The following is a 22443-nucleotide window of genomic DNA, read 5'->3' on the forward strand; positions in this document are numbered from 1 at the left end:
CAGTGCAGTGCCCACCCCCATTTCCCCGAGCTGGTCTTGAGGTTCACCAGTCCTGGGTTGTTGCTTTCTGCCACAGTTAGTGTTGAAGCCTCAGAACCTCTTGTTCCAGGTTTTCTGCCCCTCACCCCTCAAGGTCCCAGGAGACTTGTTGCTGCAACAGGATCCCAAGTGTGGGGTGCATTTTAAAGGATGCATTTGGATCTTAAACTGGAGCCTCTGGTTTCAGGACAGTCTGATAACCAATGTTTACAGCACACAATTTTAAGATTCCTCTGTGTGTATATCTGGTAGTAAAATTTGAACGCAGGGGGCCTGGGTGTTGTCCCTTAGCTTCAAATTAGAATCCTCAGATCTCAACCTCATGAGCATTACAGGCATGGGCCTAGGGTTTTATTCCCCCCAGCCCACCCCGCATTGTGTCAACACATATGGCGCAAAGAAGGTAGTAGAGAAAGAATGGGCCTAGCATTTCCAGAAGGCTGGGCTGCCACGGTTGCTCTCTGGCAGGGGACAAACCATTTCATTTGCCTTGTGCTTTGTGCAAGGGCCGCCCAGCTCCACTAACCAAAAATACTCTCAGGATGTAGAATGGGCTGTGGAACATTGTAGGTGCCTAGTGAATGTTCATTGAGGTAATGATGAGCCGGTGAATGAACCCGAGAGTCTAAGCTCTGTATCAACTTGGGAGCTGGGGTGGGGTGTCCCTTCCTCCAAGGCTCCCAGCCGGAGTGGCCACTTCAGCTTGGCCTGCCTCCTCCTTCCCAGCCTCCTCCAAGCTTCAGCAGGACTGAAAGGCCATGTAATAAGAACAGGCGAGGGCTGGCGCTAACAATCGGGACATCTCCAGCCAGCCAGAGCCCATTGTGGTCTCTTCCTGCCTCCACCGCCCGCTGGCTTTGCTGCTCTTTGTGTGTCTGCCTCCCAGGCGGCCAGCATCACACCCACAGTGTCTTTTTGGCTTGCCCTGATCTCAGACGTGGCCTGGAAATATCCAGCTGACTCATGGGCTCCCTGGCCACACTGGGATGTCAGCCTCCCTTCTCAGCTGCGTGGGTCCAAGCTGCTGGGCACTTAGATTTAAGTGTGACTCAGTGAATGTTTTCTGAGGCATCTTCAGAGGCTATCTCCAGTGCTAGCCACTGTGGTGGTTACTGAAGAAGAGAATTCTCTACTTCTGGAGCTTATAATCTAGAGGGAAGGGAGCCTGCAGCAGGACAAAAGTGTGACGCAGTGGTTAGGATCCCAACCTTTGGAGGTAGCCATCATATTCATGGGTTCAAATCTCTGCTCTGTCACTTACTTGAATACCTCATATAAGTGTTTGTGTCGGTGCATGTATACACTGTACATTGGTACTAAGGCTTGAGCATAGTAAAGTCTGGCACTCTACCACTTGATTGACAGCTCGATTGTTTGCAGCTAACTGGAAATAAGATTCTCACGGGCTTTCTTATCTTGGATGCTTTGAACTGCAATCCTCAGATTTCAGCCTCCTGAGTAGCTAGGATTATAGGCATGAGCCACCAGTGCCTGGAAAGTTATTTTGTTTTCCTGGCCTCAGTCTTGGTGAGGGGAGAAGGAGGACAAGAACCCTTCTGCTCTGCCACGGCCAGCAAAGAGGATTTGGCGCATGGTTGAGTTGGGAATCTAAGACCAGAATTGAGTACTCTTGCCTCGTGCATTTCCACAGTACAGCAGCTCCTCGCTGGCACTCTTGGCGCCTTGGTTTGTTGTTCTTTTGTGTGCCTCTGAATCATGCTGAGCACGGCCCCCATTCCAGCCTCCTGTCACAATGCTGCCAGTGCCTGGCCATGATATGGAGCAGATTCCAAGCAAAGTTTGCAGTCACATGCCATGAGGTCAGGGCAGATGGGGGGGAGGAGGGGGACATGTCACCACACTCAGAAGTTGTCAAGGTGATCCATCAGTTGTCCCCAGATGAGGAAATCAGCTTCTGTTACTGTAGTCTCTTATTCCCTGGCCTTTCCCTCCCTTCTAAATCTTCCTCTGTTCACTCTGCCAGCTTCCAAAGCTGACATTTCTGTCATTTTCTTACCTAGATCTCTTTGACTCTCCCTTGACACTAGGGTCTAGAAACTCAAGGACAACTCTGTGTGTCCTTCCTTCCTTCGTTCCTTCCACCCCTCCTTCCTCTTTCCCTCCTTCCTTCCTTCTCTCCCCTCCTTTCTGCTCCCCTCCCTTTTTCCCTTCCACTTTTTTTTGTGTGTGTGTCTTTTTGGGGCTTGGACTCTAAGCCTTACACTTTTATCTTTTTGGCTCATGGCTGGTACTTTACCACTTGAGCCAAACCTCTTCTTCCAGCTTTTTTCTGGTTATTGAAGATAAGCATCACACACACTCTTCTGCTCAAAGGCTGGCTTTGAGCAGGATCCTCAGATCTCAGCTTCCTGAGTAGCTAAGATTACAGGCCTGAGCCACCAAAGCCTGGCAACACAGTGTGTGTTTTTAAACAGAATAACCTACCTCCTCTTGTCTCCACCCTCGGCAGCAGGTCTGGTATTAGTTTCCTTCAACATGACAGATTTCAGAGGTAGGGCTCTCCCCACCTCCACAACCCATCTCCAGGTGGGGTCAAGTAGAAACACTTATTGTTTCTGCTCCTGCTCATACACAGAAAGTGTTTATTGTAAGTCTGAAGTAGACCCCATTTACTCATGAGGTATTTTTATCTGGCTCTGCTTAGTGTCACTGGCCCTTGAGGGCTTTTGGCCCCATAAACTCTCTGTGTGATTACTTGTAGGTCTTCCCTTGTAACAGGGCTCCTCTTGATGGTTTTCTAGGAAGCTGGCCTAAGGCATGGCTTCTGGTTAACTTTCTGCCACCTACTTGTGACAGATTTGGGTTTGAGAATTCCTTTGCTTTAAGCATATGTTGAAGGGGCCCTGCATTTGGGAGTAGGCTGTACAATGGGTCAGAGTATAGGCTGTGGATGCCAGATGGAAATCTAGGCCCTCCTCTGGGCAAATTGCTTCATCCATCTGACCCTCAGATCGGTGCTCTATCAAGGAGAGTGCTATGCTCCTCTCTTGAGCTGATACATGTAGCATCACCTGAACTTCACCATTCTGTAGTACTTCAAGTGTTGGCTGTTACACATGCTACATGGTTACTTCCCTCAAAATGACAGCCTCAACCAGTGCCAGGGGCTTACACTTGTAATGCTAGCTATTCAGGAGGCTGAGATCTGAGGATCATAGTTCAAAGCCAGCCCAGGGAAGAATGTCCATGAGATTCTTATCTCCAATTTAAAAAGCTAGATATAGAGCCATAGCAGAGCCACAGAGAATACCAGGTTTGAGGGGGAAAATGCTCAGGGACAGTATTCAGGCCTGGATTACAAGCCTCAGTAACAAGCACATACACAAAAGAAAAAAGAGGAAAAAAAGATACCTACGCCAGACACGATATATCACACCTACAATCCCAGCTACTTGGGAGTTAGAGATGGGAGGATTGTAGTTAAAGCCTAACACAGGATAAAGCTTGAGACCCCATCTCAAAGACAAATTTTTAAAAAGTAAAATGATTGGAGGCATGGCTCAAATGGTAGTGCTTGCCCTGCAATGCCAGGCCCTGAGTTCAGGCCTTGAATTCAGTCCCCATTTGCAGAGCTGGAAGTCAGCCTGCCTAGAGAGGTCGATTGCTTGAGGTGCTGTGAGTTTGCAACCATGCCAGGCCTGGGTCAGACAAGTGCTCCACTGGAGATCCTTCTAGGTTCTAAAGGAATAGCCAGAGTATCCTTCCTTGCTCCCTGGAGCTCCAGCCAGGAAAGGTCCTCCTTCAGGAGAGCCTCCACTAGGTTTTCCCAAAAGCCTGGTCATCTCTTAGACCCTCGAGCTGCCACATGGCTTCTTACTGAGTTTCAAAATGGTGAAGGCACTGGAATGTTTAAGGCCACGTCAGAGATGAGCTGCATCTCTGCCTTCATTGTAGGGATGTGCAGAGGGGAAGCAGCTCCTAGTCTGATGCCAGAGGAGGCTCCTGGTTGCCTCTCTTGAGCATATATTTCCTCCATTCCTTAGGTCAAAAAGAACCATGGTGAATGTCTTCCAATCGTGCCTTCTCCTGGTTAGTGAGTTTGTGGGCTCTGTTCCAGTAACAGCCCTGTCCCCTGCACCTGTCATTTCTGCCCGCACAGTGAGACCACTGTGGTGCCCAGCAAAGCCCTGAGATATTTTAGTCAACTCTTAATTCTTCCCTTTGTTCCCTCAAAGGTTCTCCAGAAGACTTGAAATTCTGTGTGCTGTATCTGGCAGAGGTGAGTCCCTGTTTCTGAACTGGAGGAGAGACTTAGTGCTAGAGGGAAGATGTGGGGCCAGATTCTAGACCAGATTCTGACATCAGCCTCTGCAGAGCATCTGCTGTGGCTCAGGGCTCAGCCAGGAGGGCAGTTTCTTTCTTTGTAGGCTGTGTACGGGTCCCTATCCACCCTGTCTTACTCTGCATGAAAGAGCAGTAGATGGCCCTGCCATGGCCTCTGAGAGTCCCCCAACCCCACCCTAGCACCTGCAAAGCGGGACTTAGGATGAGGGCGTGGCCTGACAGCTGTGCATCATCCTGTTTATTTATTTAACATCTTTTCCTCTAGAGATTGTTCTGCCTCCCTCGCTGGCCTCTTTAGTCCTCTTTTTCCAGGAAGTACCACCCACTACCCCCTCCTACAGGTCTTGTCAGTGCTTCAAAGGCCTCCTAGATAATTATACCTTTACCTGGGCCAGACAACACAGGCTAAAGCAAACAGCCAGTGTCTGCATTTGGAATGGTACTCTCACGATTAATATTCCTGGTTAGCTCAGTCTGGTCAGAAGCTAAGACAGGATTTGGGGAGCAAACAGCTCATTGCTTGGATATGATTTGGTAAATAAAATATGTGGTGGGTTTTTATTTTTTTAATTGAAGAAGCTGTTAGTGAAAAAAAAAGATTTGCCACCAAGCCACATGAATTCTTTTTATTCTTCTGTGAATTTTCTATTCCCAATCTTGAGTCTATGAATGGATAGAAAGGGCAATTAATGTCTATCCCAAGTAAGGATTCATGAAATCCATTCCTGTCCCCACCTGCACTGAAACTGGCCTCTTCTAGCAGTCCTGAGGGTATCAACACCACTAGGGAGTTTACATAGCCCGTCCTGGAGGGCTGATCAGGAGGAGAAAATCATGTTGGTGATAGAAAATCCTTTCACCAGATCCTGACCAAGAGGTGTCAGCTTTGGGAAAGGGGAGAGTATTTGGAACCAACCCCTAGAAGAAGACAGGTGCTGAGATGTTGGCTTCCAGGGGAGCATAGAGAAGCAGTAGACATGGTCAGGGCTGAGCTGGGAACTTGCTTGACAGCAAAATATAGAGTGGAGGACACTACATATCCTCCTCCTGCCCCGTCCACATGGAACACAAGGAGCGGCTGGTAGAATCTCTTTAGCACTAGAGACAGAACATGAACTGGAACAGGCTCCCTTCCACAATCCTTCTGACTCCCTTCTCTCCGGAAGTCATTGGAGTGAGGTCCCTTAATGCCAAGAGAGTTTCCTTCCAGGCTGGGTTTTGTTTTTCCCAGAGAAAAGCACTTCTACAGTGAATCTGAAGCTTCCCAGCTCTCTAAAGGGAAGGGATATTGATTTGGGGGCCTCTTATTTCAGTAAAGTGCCAGGTGATCTGACCCTGAGGGGCTGGGAGATGGAAGCTCGCAGACATTTAGAAGCTTCTCTCTTCTCTTAATGGGCTGCAATTTATGAGAGACAAATCTGTAATGCAGGCAAGACAAGCTGCCTGCTTGCTCTTAGCGAGGGGTATTATTGACATGGGTGGCCTTGGGTTCCAGGGAGCACCCCAAACCAACATCTTCATTGGAATTTTCACCAGCTAATTTTTCTTCATTGCTTGACATCTGGGTTGCACCTCAAGAAGAAACCAAGGGAAGAGTCAGGGTTTAGAAAGGGTTTCTACTCTATGTTGAGAAAGCCCTAATAGCCTGGGACTGTCACTCTGATTGTTCCCTACTGCCAGCTCCTACCTCTGGGTCCTCATCCTTAGGCCCCTGGGCAGGTATCACTCAGTCCCCTGTGAGTCCATGGGACAGATGCCTGTGACTGACTTCAGAGCACTGGGGCATTGGGGCACAGGTAGCTTGTTCAGGACCATCTTTTCCCTCACCTGGAACCTGAGGCTGGTTCTGTTCATTTCAGAGTCTGCACTTTGGAGTTAAGAGGACCTGGCTTTGAATCTTGATCTTGCCATTACCTGAGTGATCTTGGGGGCAAGTGATTTTGGTGACATCCGGCAGTAAGGCCTACCTTGCAGGATTAACTGAGACACTATATCTGGAACACTTAGCACAGAGCCTGGCTCACCGAGTGCTCAGAAAGTGGCAGCTACTCTCAGTTTCATTGCAGGAGGAAGGGCTCTTCATATTTATTCCCTCCCATTAGAGGAAAGTTAGGGAAAATGTCCTTGTAACATATGCATACAGTTTCCCACGTATATCAGGCCACAGGTCCTGAAGGAAGCAGGCGACAATTTCCTTCTGCCTCGACCCTTCTGAGCTTTGGGTTTCTCATTTGCAGAATGGTACAGCTGTGCCTTCCCTCCCTGCCTGTCTACTAGGGAAAAAAAACCGAATTAAATGAGAACATGCTTGTGTTGGCCAATGAGTAAACTTCAGTCACAGATGAAAAAGAAGTTTGGATTTTGAAAAAAAACATGTAGGAGCAATGAAGTTAGGCAAGATGGGGTCTGAAAGAGACTAAGAGAAGCTGGGAGACTGATTGGATTTGCAGATGACTGTATTTAGGTGCAGGGATCCTGGGCCAGTGCTGACTCGAGGCTTGTGAAGTCAAGAGGTCTCTGCTTAGCCCACCACTACCTAGTCAGAAGGCATTGACTGTGAGTGAGTTAGGAAGGGGTGCTTTCAAGACATTCTTACAGTGTCAATGCTAGGTCATAGCACAAGTTGGTGTTAAAATCAAGTTGGATGGCTTGAAACATACACTGGATTTGGGGGAGCTGCTGAGTTCCCAATTTAGACAGATTGGGGACCTGGGAGTCCAGCTTTTCTGGAGGGAGCTGGCTCAATGCTTTCCTGGCCGTTTCTCCTAAGTTAATACTCCCAAAATATACTCCTATTCAAGACCTCCAAACCCCAATCCAGGCTTGGTTTTAGAGGGTGCCTATGAGGCTTTCTGGATCCTCTAGCATTCAGTTTAAGCCCCAAACCCCCAAAATCCAGTCCTCTGCTGAGACAAGCTATGTAAATACCTCTGGGCTTTCCGAAGGAGACTCTGAAGGAGAACCTGGGATAAATCCTTAAGCTGAAGTCTATGTATTTATTTCTTTTTTGCCAGTCATGGGGTTGAACTCAGGGCCTGAGAACTGTCCTTGGGCTTTTCTCAAGGCTAGAACTCTACCGCAGCACCACTTCCAGCTTTTTCTATGTATGTGGTACCGAGGAATTGAATCCAGGTCTTGGTGTATGCTAGGCAAGCACTCTACCAATAGGCCAGACTCTCGGCATTGGGCTGCAGTCTATTTAACATGGCAAAAAAAAAAAAATCTGATTGCCATCCCAGGAGTGGCAACTGGGTTTTTCCAAAGGGTGGTGCTTGCGCTGGAGAGTGAGCCTCAGGGGGTAGAGTGCTTGCCCAAGGGGTAGTCCCTAAGGGTGTCAGCAAGTCAGAATGTTTATAACATCTCCCTTGTAAGGTCGGATGAAATATCAAGGCACTGCAGTAAAGTGTCCACCACTGTGGGCCCAGGCCTTTGGAGGGGCTGTGTCAGCATCAGGAAACATAGCCCTGTCACCCTGAGAGGCCCTCCCAGCCTAGGGAAGCTTTCTTGCAGTGTTATAAGGAGAAAATATTGGCTCACAGCAGTAAATGCTTGCTCAAAAAGCTTTCAGTGGTGGTGGCTCACACTGGTAAGCCTAGCTACTCAGAAACTGAGATCAAAGTTCGAAGCCATCTCAGCAGGAAAGTCCTTGAAGATTCTCATCTCCAGTAAACTACTCAGGAAAATCCATAAGTGGCACAGTGGCTCAAGTGCTAGAGTGCTAGCCTTGAGAAAAAGACTATCAGGGGCAGTGCCCAGGCCCTGTGTTCAAGCCCCAGGACCAGCACAGAAGAGGAAAAGGGGGAGGGAAAGAGGGGGAGTTGGCAATGAACTCAAGGCTTGGAGATTTCCATGCCTACTTCCATTTTACTGTAATGGCTTGGCACTGTGGTTGCCTCCTGGCCTGTAAGAGAGGAGTCCTGCCAGCCAGGAGTCCAGGAGTTCTTGGCTTTGAGTCTTCCCTTAGTGGCTCATTGGCCATTAGGCTTAAAGAGGCCTTCAGCCTCTAACGTCTCTCTTCCCTTCCATCAAGTAGAATAACAACCCATGCTAACTGGGCATAGTGGTGCACACTTATAATCCCAGCCCCTAGGAGGTGGAGGCAGGACGATTGAGAGTTCCAGGATAGTGGAGAATATATAGTGAGACCCTCTCTCTCAAAAAAAAAAAAATGACTGGAGTTAGAACTCAGTGGTAGAACACTTGCCTAGTATGTACCGGGCCCTGGGTTTTATCCTCAAAACAATTTTAAAAATTTCCAAACAATTTACATTCTACTTTCCTCATGATACCACCAAGATCAAAATGAGATCGTGGATGGAAAAATGCTTCTGAAAATTGCATAATTAGATGAAAGGAATCGTTATTAAGGTGGAACACCTGCTTCTGAACTGAAAGAGAAGAGGACCTTGAAGCTGAGGGGGGTGAAGGGACTTGAACATGTTATGATGATGACATTCCAAGCTGGAAGGGACACAAACCCAGGCCTCAAGGGACATCCTGAGATAGGAAGCAGAAGGCATGTGCTCAGCCTGCACCAGCCCCACTGGGCTTTCTTCCCCAAAGCCTTTTGGGTGTGCCCTTCTTTCTTCCAGCAGTAGGCATAAGAGTTTGGGAAACTGGCTCTCTTCCTTCTCTTCCATGCATTTAGGAAGATAGCTTCTGAGTACTTTTCTGCAGGAAGGGGTGGCTAGCACCCTGGAGACACAGCCTGGGAGGTAGCTCTGCACTGAAGAGTGCCGTCCCTGAGGGTTAGATTTGAGGCAGGGTAGAAAAAGTCCAATTAAGCTGTTAGGTAACTCTAGCACAGTGCCTTTGTGTCTATTATCCTTTCTGGCCACCGCAACTTCTCCCAAGCACTTTCCTTGTTAACTATTTCTTATCTTATTGTTTAGGTCATAGCTCAGGAGTTAGCCTTTATTAGAGGCCTTCTCTGAGCACCTCCAGTTCTTGGACAGCCTCCCCACTTAAGCCCTTTGTGGTATTTTCCCGGTTGGAATTGTAATGTTTCTTTATGTTTCTGTCCCCATCCCAAGGGCAAGGGCTTAGTCTATCTGATTTACCTCTTTACCTCCCAGCCAATAAACACAAGCCAAATTAATTACTGGAAAGTAGCAATAGCTACTGTGTGGTGAGGCCAGAGATTCCTGATGGCTCTGGGATGGGGGTGATGACCCTTTTGTCAGAAAGCTCCTGACTTGAGCTTGACAGCTAGGAAGTGGCCAAGCTGGGAATTAAGCCAGGCCTGTCCAATGGCAAAACAAGGAAGCATGGCTTTAGAAACAATCTTTTTGTCTGCTTTAAGTCTCATTCCACCCTGCTCATATTCTTCATGCTCAGGCTGAGTGTACCTAATCATAGTCCCGTGGGATTAGGATCAACTTCCAACCGAAGCACAAAAAGGTCCTCATCCTCCCCACCCTCCCCCTTTCCAGTGGCCTGTGGTGGGTAGAACCTTGGGTTCCTGGCCCCAGCCCCTGCCTGACCTGACTTGCTTCAAGAGCCTATACCATAGCTGGCCTGAACTTGCCTTGCACTGGGCTAGGTCCAGATGATCAGGGTCCCTTACAAGTTTACAGTCTAGCTGATGGGATTTAAATGACAGTGTGCCAACATTGCTGCCATGATGGACAGCCATCATGAGCTCCAGCCCATGTACCAGACAGTGGGATGGGGGTGGGGGCTGCAGAATGGCACCTGTCCTCCTAGGCATTTGAGTAGCCTTCAAACCTTGGCCTTGGGCCAGAGGGTGTGCTATGAGGGAGCCTGGGGTTAAGTGGGGGTGGCAGGAGGTCCTGGCTCTACAGATCATCAGCTCGAGGCCTTAGCGCTCTGGACTCGCCACCTGCTCCCCAGCTGGGCTTGTGCTGACTGCCCATGGGTGACCTCACCATCTCTGTCCTACAGCTTTCCACAGACCTCCACTGTTGTGGGATACATTGCCTCCCTCCCCCAACCCATGGGTCCATGGCTTTCCAGCTTGCCCCTGGCCCTGCTTCCCTGCCCCTCCAGCTGCCCACATGTCACCAGGGACTGGAGTGCATTTGTAGATGTTAGAGGCTGCTCTCCTCCCCGCTTCAGCCTCGCCCTCCAGAGTCCAGAGATAGACTGGGGCTGAGAGCCCCGTGAGCCAGGCAGCAGTCCTGAGCGGTCATCCCTTTCTCTTTGTCTTTGCTCACGTCAGAAGGCAGAGTGCTTATTCACATTGGAGGCGCACTCGCAGGAGCAGAAGAAGAGAGTGTGTTGGTGCCTGTCGGAGAACATTGCCAAGCAGCAACAGCTGGCTGCCTCACCACCGGAGAGGAAGGTAAGGGCCTCTCCAGCCCAGCAGCTGCAGCTCCACTACCTTGCTTCCTTCCCCTAAGCTAGCCTGGCCCACGAGCCTGTGAGCTGAACTTGGCTCTGGGCAGTGAGCTTTAGCTTGCTGTCTATGCTCGAAGGCTGCTCTTCTGGGTTTTTCTGTGGGACCCATCAGTTCTGAGTTCTGTTCTCTGGTTGGCCTGTGCAAGGTTCAATTTGGCCAGACCTCCCTGCTTTGGCCTGGAAAGTGGCCCCTCTGCCATGTCCTGGGGCAGAACAATGTTTTTAACAATGGCTCAAAGCAGACATAACTGAGGGCATGTTTGCAGCAGAACCTGGCATGGTTCAATGCAGTCCAGAGTTGAGTAGAGCTGAGTCTGGACTGCTGGAAACTGGGAACTGGCCATATGGAACAGCAAGAAGATCAGAGATGGCCAGTGGGGACTGATTTGAGCTGCCACAGCCTCATGTCTGTGACAGAGGATGATGGGATGGAAGTGGGGCCACAGCCTTCTCCTTTGACGATATGAGCCACCGGCAGAGTGATATGTTCTGACTTGTGAGTTGCTCACAAATGGTCCCTTTTCTTGCTAAGTGTTGGCCATGTGGACTCAGCTTGGTTGGCTGGAAAAGTTGCCAAGGTGATGGTTGTGGTGGATCTGAAGGAACGGGTAAATGAGAGGGGCTGCTATGGGAAACCTGTTGGTTTTGTGGACTCTCCAGGCATTGAGGCTGCCATGCCTCACACCCCAGGCTTAGTATGATGGGCGGTGGGCAGGAGGTGGGGAAAGAGGTGGCTGAGAGCCTCTCCTACCAGAGATGGACAGCAGATCCCGAGCTTTTAGCAAAGAAGTTGAAAATCTGAGAATTATATCACCCTAGACTTTGGAAGTTATCTTCACACTAGCAGTGGGCAAGAATGAGAGGAGGCACTCAAACTCCACAGCTGGCTGGCAGTGTAAGCCTGGACAAGTCACTCTGCTGCTTTGTGCTTTGAGATCCCGGTCAGTCACGTGGGAACAGATTCTTCCTGGGTTGTTGTAAGGATTAAAGGAGAGATCACCTATGCAATGCATAGCACGTTGTAGGTGCTCTCCTAACCAGAGCTGGGTGATGTAGCCCTGCTCCCAGGCAGAATTGGCTGGTCCCCAAGGCTATAGGCTGCCTTGCTCCAGGGATTGGGGTTGACCCTTCACTGGGGCTGCTGCTGGGATACTGAAGGTCAGAATTTGGGCCCCTCGCTTTTCTTGTCTATGGGCTCACTTGCTCTGTTTTGGCAGGAGGAATTCTTTGTGCTTCAACTTGAGAATTTGCTGGTGCTGGCGTAGGTCAGCCACAGCTCCCTAATGCCTTGGAGAGCATTCATTGTGAGTGACTGGAGGCGGCTGCGTCTCAGATAGGCTTGGGGCAGCTGACCCTGGAAGGGCCCAGCACGGACATTCATGTGGTCATGTGCAGGGCGAGAGAAGGTGAAGGAGGGTCTGCTAACTGAGAAAGCCTCACAGCGGCCTCAGGGACCTGAAACTCAGGTCCCGCTCAGACTCCTCCACCTGCTTGGATCTACCCTCCTGGTGAGGCAGGCCCCTGGGGAGCCTTGCTGTTGTGCCCTCCCCGCCTCCACCCCTTCCACACCCTTGATTTCCTCTAGTCACTTACACATTGCTTCCGCAGAGAAGTTCCATTAAATACAATTGTCTCCTGGAAAGCTTTCATAGATTTACGAGGCTTCCTTCCCATCTCCCCCCCCACCCATCTTGTTACCTACTTGTACTCAGACTGTGAACCTCCTTCTCAAGGGCTAGTCCACAGCTCCCAGTCCTCCAGGAGAGGGAAAGTCAAGGCCAAGCAGGGCTCAGAGACTGGCTCTCACATAACAGGCTGGAAAGTCCTGGAGGCTTGAACTCTGGGTCTGAGTGCTGTCCCTGAGCTCTTCAGCTCAAGGCTACTGCCCTACCCCTTGAGCCACAGTGCCACTTCTGGTTTTCCAGTGGTTAATTGAAGATAAGAGTCTCATGGACTTTAGTACCCGAGCTGGCTTTGAACCATGACCCTCAGATCTCAGCCTCCTGAGTAGCTGGGATGATAGGTATGAGCCACTGCCCTGGCTAGGAAGTCTTCCATAACTAATGGCTTGAGTCTTGCCTGAGCAGAGTCCCCTTCCCCTTCCTGAGTTCTCTATGTAAATGGTTGCCGAAGCACCTTCCCTATTCAAAGGGCTCTGCTGGGAAGGGATTGCAAAGGCAAACCCCAAACTCCTATGCTTCCCCTGCTCCATTTGTCAGTGTTGTTGATCCCTTGAAATAGGAGCAATTGTTCAACCGTCCTCAAGTGTGGCAAAGCTCTTCTTTGCAAACTCACCAACTGATCAATGCAATCTGCCTGCCTCGTTGGGAAAGGATGGAGGAGGAGATAGTGGGAAGATCAATTTCAGAGAAGAGGGCAGAGGCCTGTGTGTCACACCCAAATGTAACCTTTGCTACCCATTTCCTGCCCTGGCCTTAGTGGTCCCGTCTGCACATTGGTCAGCTGTTCTTTCCAGTTCTTCACGTTTTGTGTTGGTCCTGTGAGCTGAGGCTTTGGGGCCAACCATTATTATTCAGGGAATGGTGCCCCGAAGTTTTCTATATAACTTGCTTCCTGTGGCACCTGTGCCTTGGCCAGAGCTGCTTTCCTCAAAGGGGTGTCATGGAGCAGGCCCAGGCTTTCTGGCCTGTGCCTGAGGTGTGTATGGCCTGGGCCTGGCAATGCAGGGCCTCAGCTGAGGCAAGAAAGACTTGGTGAAGATGGACCCGGCTTGCACTTCTGCTCTGTTGCCTTCCTCCTGCTTACTCTTTGCTCTCCACCATTGGTGGGGAGGCTCACAAGGATTCTGGGTGAGCCTCAAGGCTCTCTTGTACCGTAGCAACATATGACCCACCTCCTCTGCTGAACTCTGCCCATCTCACCTCATTATCAGTCCTTGGAAGGCATCCACCTTTCTTCTGCCTGGATAACAGCCCACATTTGGCACTAAACGCTCGGCACTGCTGTGATGCTGCTCATTACATCAGCTCAGTCCTGGTCGTGACCAGCCATGCTCCTAGCTGGTGGGGTGAGACAGGCATATTGATTTTGATTGTTCAATCAAATACACCTAATGAACACATTCAACATTGCTAGGGGTCTTTGGGGGTCACAGAGACGGATGGGGAAAGATCCCTGTCCTTCTGGATTTCTAATTAGAGAGATGATAGGATTCTGAGGTGGTGATCTAAGCAGTAGAAGCCAGGCCTGAAGGTCTGATAGTTGTCCAGGGGTCCTGGCTGCCCATCTGTAGTCCACACAGTGGGTCTTCTACTGGATATCTCATGTACATGGTGCCCGGCTGGGATCTAGAACCTTCTGAGCAGAGTAGGCTTGTTTCAGCCCTCTAAGGGCTGAGAGTGAAAAAGCGGGGGACATAGGTTTGGGATTGGCCTGATCTTTAGGTAGGCCTTGGGGCCCCACCTTGGGCTCTATAGTGAGAATGTGTAGAAGTATCTATCGCACTCTTTTCTTGGGAGATGACAGTCTAGTGGCAGAGACAAATGTGGTAACTGTTCGAAATAACCCCGCAGCAATATCATCTAAGGCAAGCCAGGTAGTGTGTGACAGTGTTGTGTCAGCAGAATGGGTGGACTAGCCGAGCTCCTGTAAGGTCTAACCTGGCCATGTGCTTGGCTAAGGGACATACAAGAAGACCATGACTGCCTGCTACCACTGCCCTCGCTATCTGTCAATGACGACTGGGGAGGAAGACTCATCAGGCGTCCTTTACTGAGTTGGATGTGATGCTCTGAATTCCAGTGACGACTACTCCTTATCATTTCCCTGGTAGCTTCCTGATGGGTTCCGGGGCCCAGGCAGGGAAACTGAGGCCTCTTGGGGCCTCTTCTGGCTGTATAATTTCCAAATGTGATGTTGGCATGTATGCCACCTTGTCACTTCCTCTGGGGCAGCTAGAAATAGGCCTTTGAGATGCCAGGAACTGTCTGAATACTTTAGAAAGGAACGGAGGCAGATCATGGATGGAGTCAGGCAGTCCAGCCTGAGCAGTGAGCTAATTCCAGTTCTGTCTGGTTCCACAGAAACTCCACCCTTACAGCTCTCTCCAGCAGGAGATGGGGCCAGTCAACTCCACCAATGCTACCCAGGATAGAAGCTTTACCTCATCAGGACAGACTCTGATTGGCTGAGCAATCCCAAGGGCAGGACTCTGCTTCTGGCAACTTAACCATTTCTGGGGCATCCCCTACCACACAGTAACCTCACCGCAACTGGACCCTAAATGGAGGACCAAGATGGTGGGCCTAGGGTGGCCCGAAGGGAGTGGGCTGAGGGTGTGTGACTGGCAGCGGGAGGAGCAGTGGTGTGAGAGGCCTATGGCAGCAGGCAAGGCCCAATGGAGAAGACTCAGAAGTGCGTTTCCTCCCAGGAGAGAGAGGATGCGTGGCACTGGGGTTCCTGCCGCAGGGACAGCAGAAGAGGTTACTCTGATAGAGGGCAACACCACGGCCTGCTGCTGCCAGAAGACATCTCATTTCATCTGGACACGTCCCCTCATGTATGCTGTGGACATCGAGGATGCCACCTTTGCACCAGTCACTGCACTAAGAGCTGGGGATGTTATGGAAAACCAAATGAACGTGGCTTTTACCCCCACGAGGATTCCAGCAGAGGGAGATCAGTAAATCAATCAATCACCACCAGTGCACAGGAGACCTCACCCTGGGAGAGGCATCACAGATGCCTTCAGTGGAGCCATGTCTACAATGCTACATGTGGGGTGCAGTCTCGACTGAAGTCTGTGTGCCAGAAGGCAGCTAGCTAGCTAAGGACTCAGGAGAGAGCTGTCCAGATACTTTCAACAGTGCACAAAGGCTTTCCAAGCTGGGAAGGAGTATGGTTTTCTGGATTCACAGAAAGAGGCCAGTTCTGTGGGGAGGGTCAACCAGGTGCAGACCTTAGAGAATGTCTGTTTGATTGATTTTAGTCTAGATGCAGTGGCAGCTATGGAAGGCTTTTGAGGAAGGAAGTCACAGAGTCTCAGATACATGTCCACAAGGTCGTTTTGCCAATGGGAGCGGCCCAAGGGTATGTGAGATCAGTTAGGGGCTTCCTTAAGTCCTCCAGGTGAGGAGTGATAGTTATTATCTTGGTGTGTGACTGGAGTGGTGGTTAGAGCACCGGACTCCAGGATAAGAAGCCATGATTCTCCTTTTCTCCCATCCCCATCCTCCACTGAGTCTTGCTTTGCGACATGAGAGAGGGTTGGAGCCTTTTTCTCATAGCCTCCCTTCTGGTTGAATTCTGGGAGCCACGAGGCTCAGCCTGGCTAAAGTGGGAAGGTTCTCAGCCCTCAGGTCTTTTCGGGGTTGCAGGCTCTGCATCCCTATCCTGTGCTGAGGATAAGCAAGCTGGGCCCCAGTGCTGTGGAGCCTGCATCTGTTTGCTTGTGACACTAATTGCGCCACCAGGCCACAGGAGGCTCTCTCAAGGGACTGCAGTGAGAAGTCAACCTGCTCACCACCCTCCACGGCCCCTGCTCAGAACCAAGCAGATCCCACAACACTTTCCTAAGTGCCAAGACCCAGAAGAAGAGAAGCACAGGCCAGCCCTGGGAACATGGTTTGCGGCCTTGTAGGACCAGGAAGGAATCAGAAAGAAGAAGCAGGAGAGAGAGTGTTGCCAGAGAAGCCTGCTAACTCTGACAGTCTATGTGTTGTGTAAGTTCTCGGTGTCCTTACAGAAGGCTGTTAGGAATGTGTCCATTTAGTTGTTGGGGTCACCTGAACCCCAAAAAGGATGGCCTAGAGGAGAGTATGCCTCTTAGTTAACATATATCCCAGTGGAGGAAAGCTCAGATTAGCAGGACATATAGATGGAGTGGACCTGCTGGTGATCAGGCCAGGGCTCCAGCCTGCCAGGAAAGAGATGCTACCTGGCTTGGGCAAGAAGCCCAGTGACACCTAGCCTCGCCTCACTGCCTGCCAGGACCCAGCCTGGAGAAAAAATTGGAGTGGCTGAGAGAGCAGGTATGCCTAGACAGCAAGCTGTACTTTGATTTCACTTGATTCTCTTACACAGTGACTTTAAGGGCAGTATGCAGCGCAGGAAAATCACTTGTCTGGGAAAGCAGCAAGCTTTGTCTCTCTTCTGTCCTGCAGATAGGACAAAAGCTCCAGCCACAGGGCAATAGGGAATGTGACTATAACACTCAGCCCTGGGGATGTCTCCTCCAAGCTTGTCCTGACAAGCTGCTGGCTGGAACAGACACTGCCAGCAAGGTCGCAGGCCCACTACCAGATTGGGAAGTGGGCCTGCACTCCAAGTGGGCCCTGGGCTGGCCTGCTCAGCCACTGTGGTGAGCCACAGCGCCATTGCTGCTCTGCTTCACGAATCGATGCAACAATTAATTTGGCTCCATGGGTTCAAGAAGATGAAATACGACCTGGTGACCACTGCTCTTCAGCATCCTGGTCCACCCCAGCTGTTCAAGGTGATGAACAGGCTATCAAAACTGCATGTGAGAGTCATAATCACGGGAAACATGGCCAGTGCCCCTCCCTGCTCCATAAATCACGCTAAGAAGCACACAATGGCCTCTTTCCCGATGGGCCAATTGTCTTGGTGTGGTGTCTCAGGCCCAGGAGCTGGGAGGATAGACATTTATTGTTGAAAAGGCCATCTGTGTGATTTGAATACAAAGTGACCCTTTTAGTTCCTCACACACCCTCTGCTCCCTGTTCATGTTTTCTTACATCTCAGACTCTGCGCCCTTGGAAACCCACATCTCTCCTGCACATTTTCATCCCTGGGTCTTTGGTCCTTTCTGAGTTGGGACTAGACTATATGGACCTTTTTGTAAATAGTGGCATTTATTTATTCTGTATTTTGATTTCCCCTTCCCTCTAAATTTTGCCACCTCATCTGTCACACATGACCCTAAGGCACCAAGAGGGTCTTACAAAGAAATGCAGGCAGTTTTACCAGGTGGGGAGGTGGCATACTGAGAACCCCACAATGAGCTTGGGCTTTGGAGATAGATAGCAGGCCGGGGGGAGGCTGGAGGTCCCCGGCCTTGATTTCCTCTAAGTCAACTGGAAGCTGGCCTTCTGGAAGAAAAGAGATCAAGGCTCAGAGAAGTTAGATGACTTCTCTTGGTTCACTCAGCTGGCCAGAGACAGAACCAGTCTTCCAGCTTTTCTTCTAGCCTAATTCATTGCTCTTTCTAAATGCATAGGTTGGTCTGGGGGAGGTGGAGGGAAAAGAAATCGAATGACTTATCTTCTTCAGGAAGATGTGGGAGTCAGGTATCCGTGTGACTCAAATCGTGGCCCTTCTAGCTGTCCAGGGGTATGAGTAGGACAAATAAAATGAGATGCTTATTCTCTTCTTAGTGGAGAATTAGCTTCCCTCCAGGGTGACCCAAACATAACAGGTCAATCTCTTCTCACAAGGCTGATAAAAACTTGATGAGAAGACAGACTGGAAGTGTATGGGGTGGGGAGGAGTATACTGGAATGGGTGGGGCCTGCCCCTCCCCTTTTTTTTAGTTCAGCATTCAAGGGGATCAGCAGACACAAGCTAGGAAGCATTGGAATGTGGCCAGAGACAGGCCCACTGTCTGGGCATTCATCCCGAGCCCAGCCAAGGGCAGAAGGGATCCTGTGCCCGCTGATTCCCTCTACCTGGATTTGGGCCCAGATTTTGCCAACTGGCTAATTTAAGATCTTGGCTCTTTGTGTTCAGGAATCAGATGGATTGGATGTTAGGGCCCCATCTCACCTCACTCCACCCAAGCAAACTCTTGTCTCTAAAAAGCTCAACCTTTTCCTGGTGGCTACCAGCTGTCCTGGAACTTCCCTTGTTACTAATTAGGCTGAGGGCAGACTGCTTTCCTTGCTGTCTTCCTTTTAGGGTTCAGTCATTTGGCTATTCATTTTTTTTCTTCTTCTTCTAAGTTCAAGGAACAAAGAACAACTTTGCCCTCTGTCCTGTCTTGTCCTTCTATTTCCCCAAACTTGTCTCTGAAGAGGCTTACCTCCATCCTTTACCATCCCCAGATCCTTGGTTGAAGGTAGAATGAAAACACTAGGTAATCCGAAGAGTGCTCTTACTGTGAGCCAGGCCCAGTGCCAAGCTTTGGACTCCCATTGTCTTTTTTAATCCTCACTATACCCTGTTGGGCTTGTGATCCTGTAACAGACTGACTCCTGCTATGCCCAGTTTGTAGATGAAGATGATGCCTTGTCTTAGAGAAGTTAAGAAACTAGCCCTAAGTTACACAGTGGCATGGGCAGCCCAGTTCCAAACTATCTGCCTTCATTTATTCCGCTCTACAGTGTTGTTCTCTTGTAACCATAGACCATCCCCAGTGAGGAGCCAAGAAACTGGGCAGTCACATAGCCTGGGCAGGCTAGGAGTTGTCCTGCTAGGAGGCCTGTCCAGGTTTCTGTGTGGCTCTCCTGGCTGTCCTGGCACATGGTCACCCTGCTTTGCCCCAGAAGCTTGGCCAAGGGGGGCAAGTTCACCTTTCCCCAAAGTCTTCCTGTCCATTCAGGGTTCTTCCTGCTCTTCTATACCATCCCTGCTAAATGTATCTGTAGCTTTTGAGGCTACCACCTCTTTCAGACACTCTTAGCCGTGCACCTGAAACTGCTGCTTTTGAGGATTTCTTTCATCCTTAGCTTGCTGTGGCAGGCAGGCACCCCTTCCCTGCAAGCCTGTGAGTTCCTTGGGAGCAAGTAGGGGTCAGGCCTTACATGTCTGCTCTAGCCTGGCTCATATGTGCTTAGGAAGTGCCGTAAAATTGAATTGGGGTTGCACAGTTCAACTCCCCCTTCTAGCCTAGAAGCAAGATGAGGAAGCAGGATCAGAAAGGGGAAGTGACCTGGTTGGGGTCTGAGGGTGAGTGTGGGTCAGAGCCAGAAGTAGACCTCCGATCAGCTGACTTTTGGCTCAGAGCTTTTTCATTTGCCCTACAGCTCTGCAGATAGCTCTGCAGTGAGTTGGTTAAGCAGTCTATAGGTTCACATCAAGGTCATGATAACACCCTATTCCTATGCTGACAGAGGCATCCCCAGGGAAAGCAAATCTAAGGAGAACTGCTGTGGTTCTCTTCCCCGGGCTTGAGGTTTCTTCTCACTGAACACCTTGCCTCAGAGTAAGATTTAGAAGGTTTTTGCCTGGTATTTACTGTATTTACTTCCCATTTCTGATCTAGAGCAGGAACTGGTCCAGGTTCATCGTGTAACTGTACCAGGTACAGACGTGGACCTGGCCCCTGGAAGCAATTCTATGTGGAGTTTCAGAGGGACAGGAAAGGCAGGTTTTGGAACCTTCAGGACTCTAGAACAAGCAAAACTAAGTAAGTGGATACATACTTCACACTGAAACAGGAATGGGGTTAAATGAAAAAGCTGTACCTGGACAGTACCCACCACAAGCATGTAGATATGTTTATAGAGTTGACTCTGGAAGGGATCCTCATCACACCTCCCCCCCACCTTTCCTGTCTGTTCGCCACCAGAATGGCCCCTTTCCCAGCATCTCTCCGAGTTAGCACCTTCATCTCTCTGGATTTTCTGCTCAGCTGCTCTGCATGCAGGTGTCTTCTTAGACTTCACATATAAAAATGAACAGGCATACTCTTTTTGCTGGTACTAGCTTTGAACTCAGGGCCTCTCCTTGAGTTAGACCTCTGGCCTAGCGTTCTCCCTCTCCTCCGGTTATTTTGTAGAAGGAGTCTCATAGATTTTTCTACACAGATAGGCTTTAAAGTGTGACCCTGCAGATTTCAGCCTCTCGAGTAGCTGGTATCACAGACGTGAGCTACTAATGTCCAGCTGTGTATGCTTTGTCAGCTCTGCTGACTACCAGTTTATGGCCTTGGGCTCTCTTGTGAGGTGAAGGTGTGGCTTCTGTCTGTAGTCCTTTTGTTTCCAGTGAGGTTCACAGTCTTCTTGTGGATCCATCCTGGGAGCCAGCTTCTTTTTCTTCACCTTTATTCTCTGTCTTTCATTGCTTGACAATGTATTCTACCCAAACTGTCTGAAAAGCCAGCATTTACACATTAGTGGTTTTCCATTGTGAGTTTGTTCTATTATTACAGTTCAGTTTTCTACCACTTCTTGGTGGCTAGCCCAGGAAGCTAACCACCAAACAGGACACCATTTTCAATGGACAATACAAGTCAAGACGTGTAATCAATGGGCAGAATAATTAGAGATCATAACCTAGCACCTGCTTAAAAGCATGGAATACATTTCTGCTGAGGGATTCAAATTTTGCTTAAACCATAGAGATGTTTTTGTTGTTTTTGTCCGAGACCAGCACTCATTCATTGGCTGGTGCCTTCAATCCCAGACCACAGACTTTTTGAATGTGGCAGTTTAGCCTCCCCCATACCCTCCTGTGATTAATCAACTAACAAAATAGTTTGCAAAAACCCAAGGTTAAGAGAGCAAGAACTTGGCCAAGTGCATGTGGCTGGTGACTCTGCCAGGTCGAGGCTGCCTAGGGGCACAGATGGGCATTGATGGCTCTTCTCTGTGGCATTAGGAAACACAAGCATCCCCTCTGGGCTGTCATGGAAACAGTGAGGAACCAGCCAGGCTAATGGCATGGGGAGAGGTTGTCTAGTTGACTGGCTTGTCTAGGAATTTCTGGCGTGTTCTAGCTGGAGCGGAATGAATGGGTTGCTGTTTTACCTGGAGCTCAGAGTGTGGCTGGGCTGTGAAGACACTCCCTGTGGACTAGCCTAAAAATAGCAGTGGGAGCATTGTGAGGGGAGGAGGAAGGGGCTCCTTTGGGAACTGGGTGGGGATGCCTGGCCCCTTCCTCTTCCGGCCAGGCCCTAGGTAAAGAAGTCCCACAGAGGCCCAGAATTTAGACCAGGGAGGCTCCCGGAGCCTTCCACCCCTCACCCCTATCCTCACTGCAAACCCAAAGGGTGGGGAAGGTGTGGCCCGTAGTGCCGGAGCCTAGGGACACACTCCCAGATGGCAGGCTGTTTTCCTCCCGCTGGCTGTTTCCGAGGCAGCCCCAGGCCTTTGGAGGGTTTCCTTCACTGCTTCTGGGGCATGGGGCCTGGGAACCCCTGGGACGGGATGTGCTCTGGCTTCCTGAGAGTCGCCCTGCAGGCGAGGAGTCCCCTGGCTGGTCCAGCCCACAGATGACCTCAGCCTGGCCCTCACTGGGCGGCCCCTTCCTTGCCTCCCTTGTTCCTCGGGCAAGTCAAGTCCTACACAGCTACAGGAGGGGTGTCAAGGAGCAAGGAGCACAGAGCTGGCCTGCAGGAGACAGAGCTGCTGGTTCAGGAACAGGCAGGCACAGCTCAGGGCCTGCGGCCAGCAGGCTTCACCTCTCACTAGCTTTGGGATTGCTGTAAAACAAAGTACAATCATGTATCCCACACATTCTCTTGATGAACAGCTTGGGTGGTTGTACAAAGCAGGTCCTCAAAACAGGGCTTTCCACATTCCCCTCCCCAAAGACCTCTCCCACAGTGACATGGCAGGGTTATTATTCTTTTTTATAAAAGCTGTTGACTTTTTGGGGGCTGTGTTAGAAAGGTAACTTATGTAATGGATGTTTATCATGAAGAAAACATTCCATACAGATTGATTGGGAGAAGGAAATGAGGTTTGCCCCTTAATCCCAGCATCCAGAGATAATCACTGTTAATATATTGGGATATATTCTGTCAGGCACTTGTTTATTCATAGATAATTCTTCATTTGTAAATGCAGATTACTTGTGCAATTTTGTAATCTATTTTTT

At 49.9% G+C, this 22443-nt stretch overlaps 1 protein-coding gene across 5 annotated transcripts in view; it reads left to right on the forward strand.

The window, feature by feature from the left end:
* Rgs3 (regulator of G protein signaling 3) overlaps positions 1–22443 on the forward strand; it is a 140887-nt gene that overhangs the window by 73681 nt on the left and 44763 nt on the right. For 4 of the 5 annotated variants that reach the window (XM_090330473.1, XM_090330472.1, XM_090330474.1 and 1 more), the window contains 2 exons: positions 4236–4279; positions 10526–10648. In XM_090330473.1, the coding sequence (XP_090186599.1) occupies positions 4236–4279; positions 10526–10648 (167 nt within the window). Of the gene's footprint in view, positions 1–4235; positions 4280–10525; positions 10649–14747; positions 21977–22443 lie in introns of those variants that run through there. The other variant, XM_090330478.1, reaches the window with a different exon arrangement.

The sequence above is a fragment of the Megascapheus bottae genome, chromosome 3 (assembly GCF_031878675.1).
Source record: "Megascapheus bottae isolate mThoBot1 chromosome 3, mThoBot2.hap1, whole genome shotgun sequence".
NCBI lineage: Eukaryota > Metazoa > Chordata > Mammalia > Rodentia > Geomyidae > Megascapheus > Megascapheus bottae.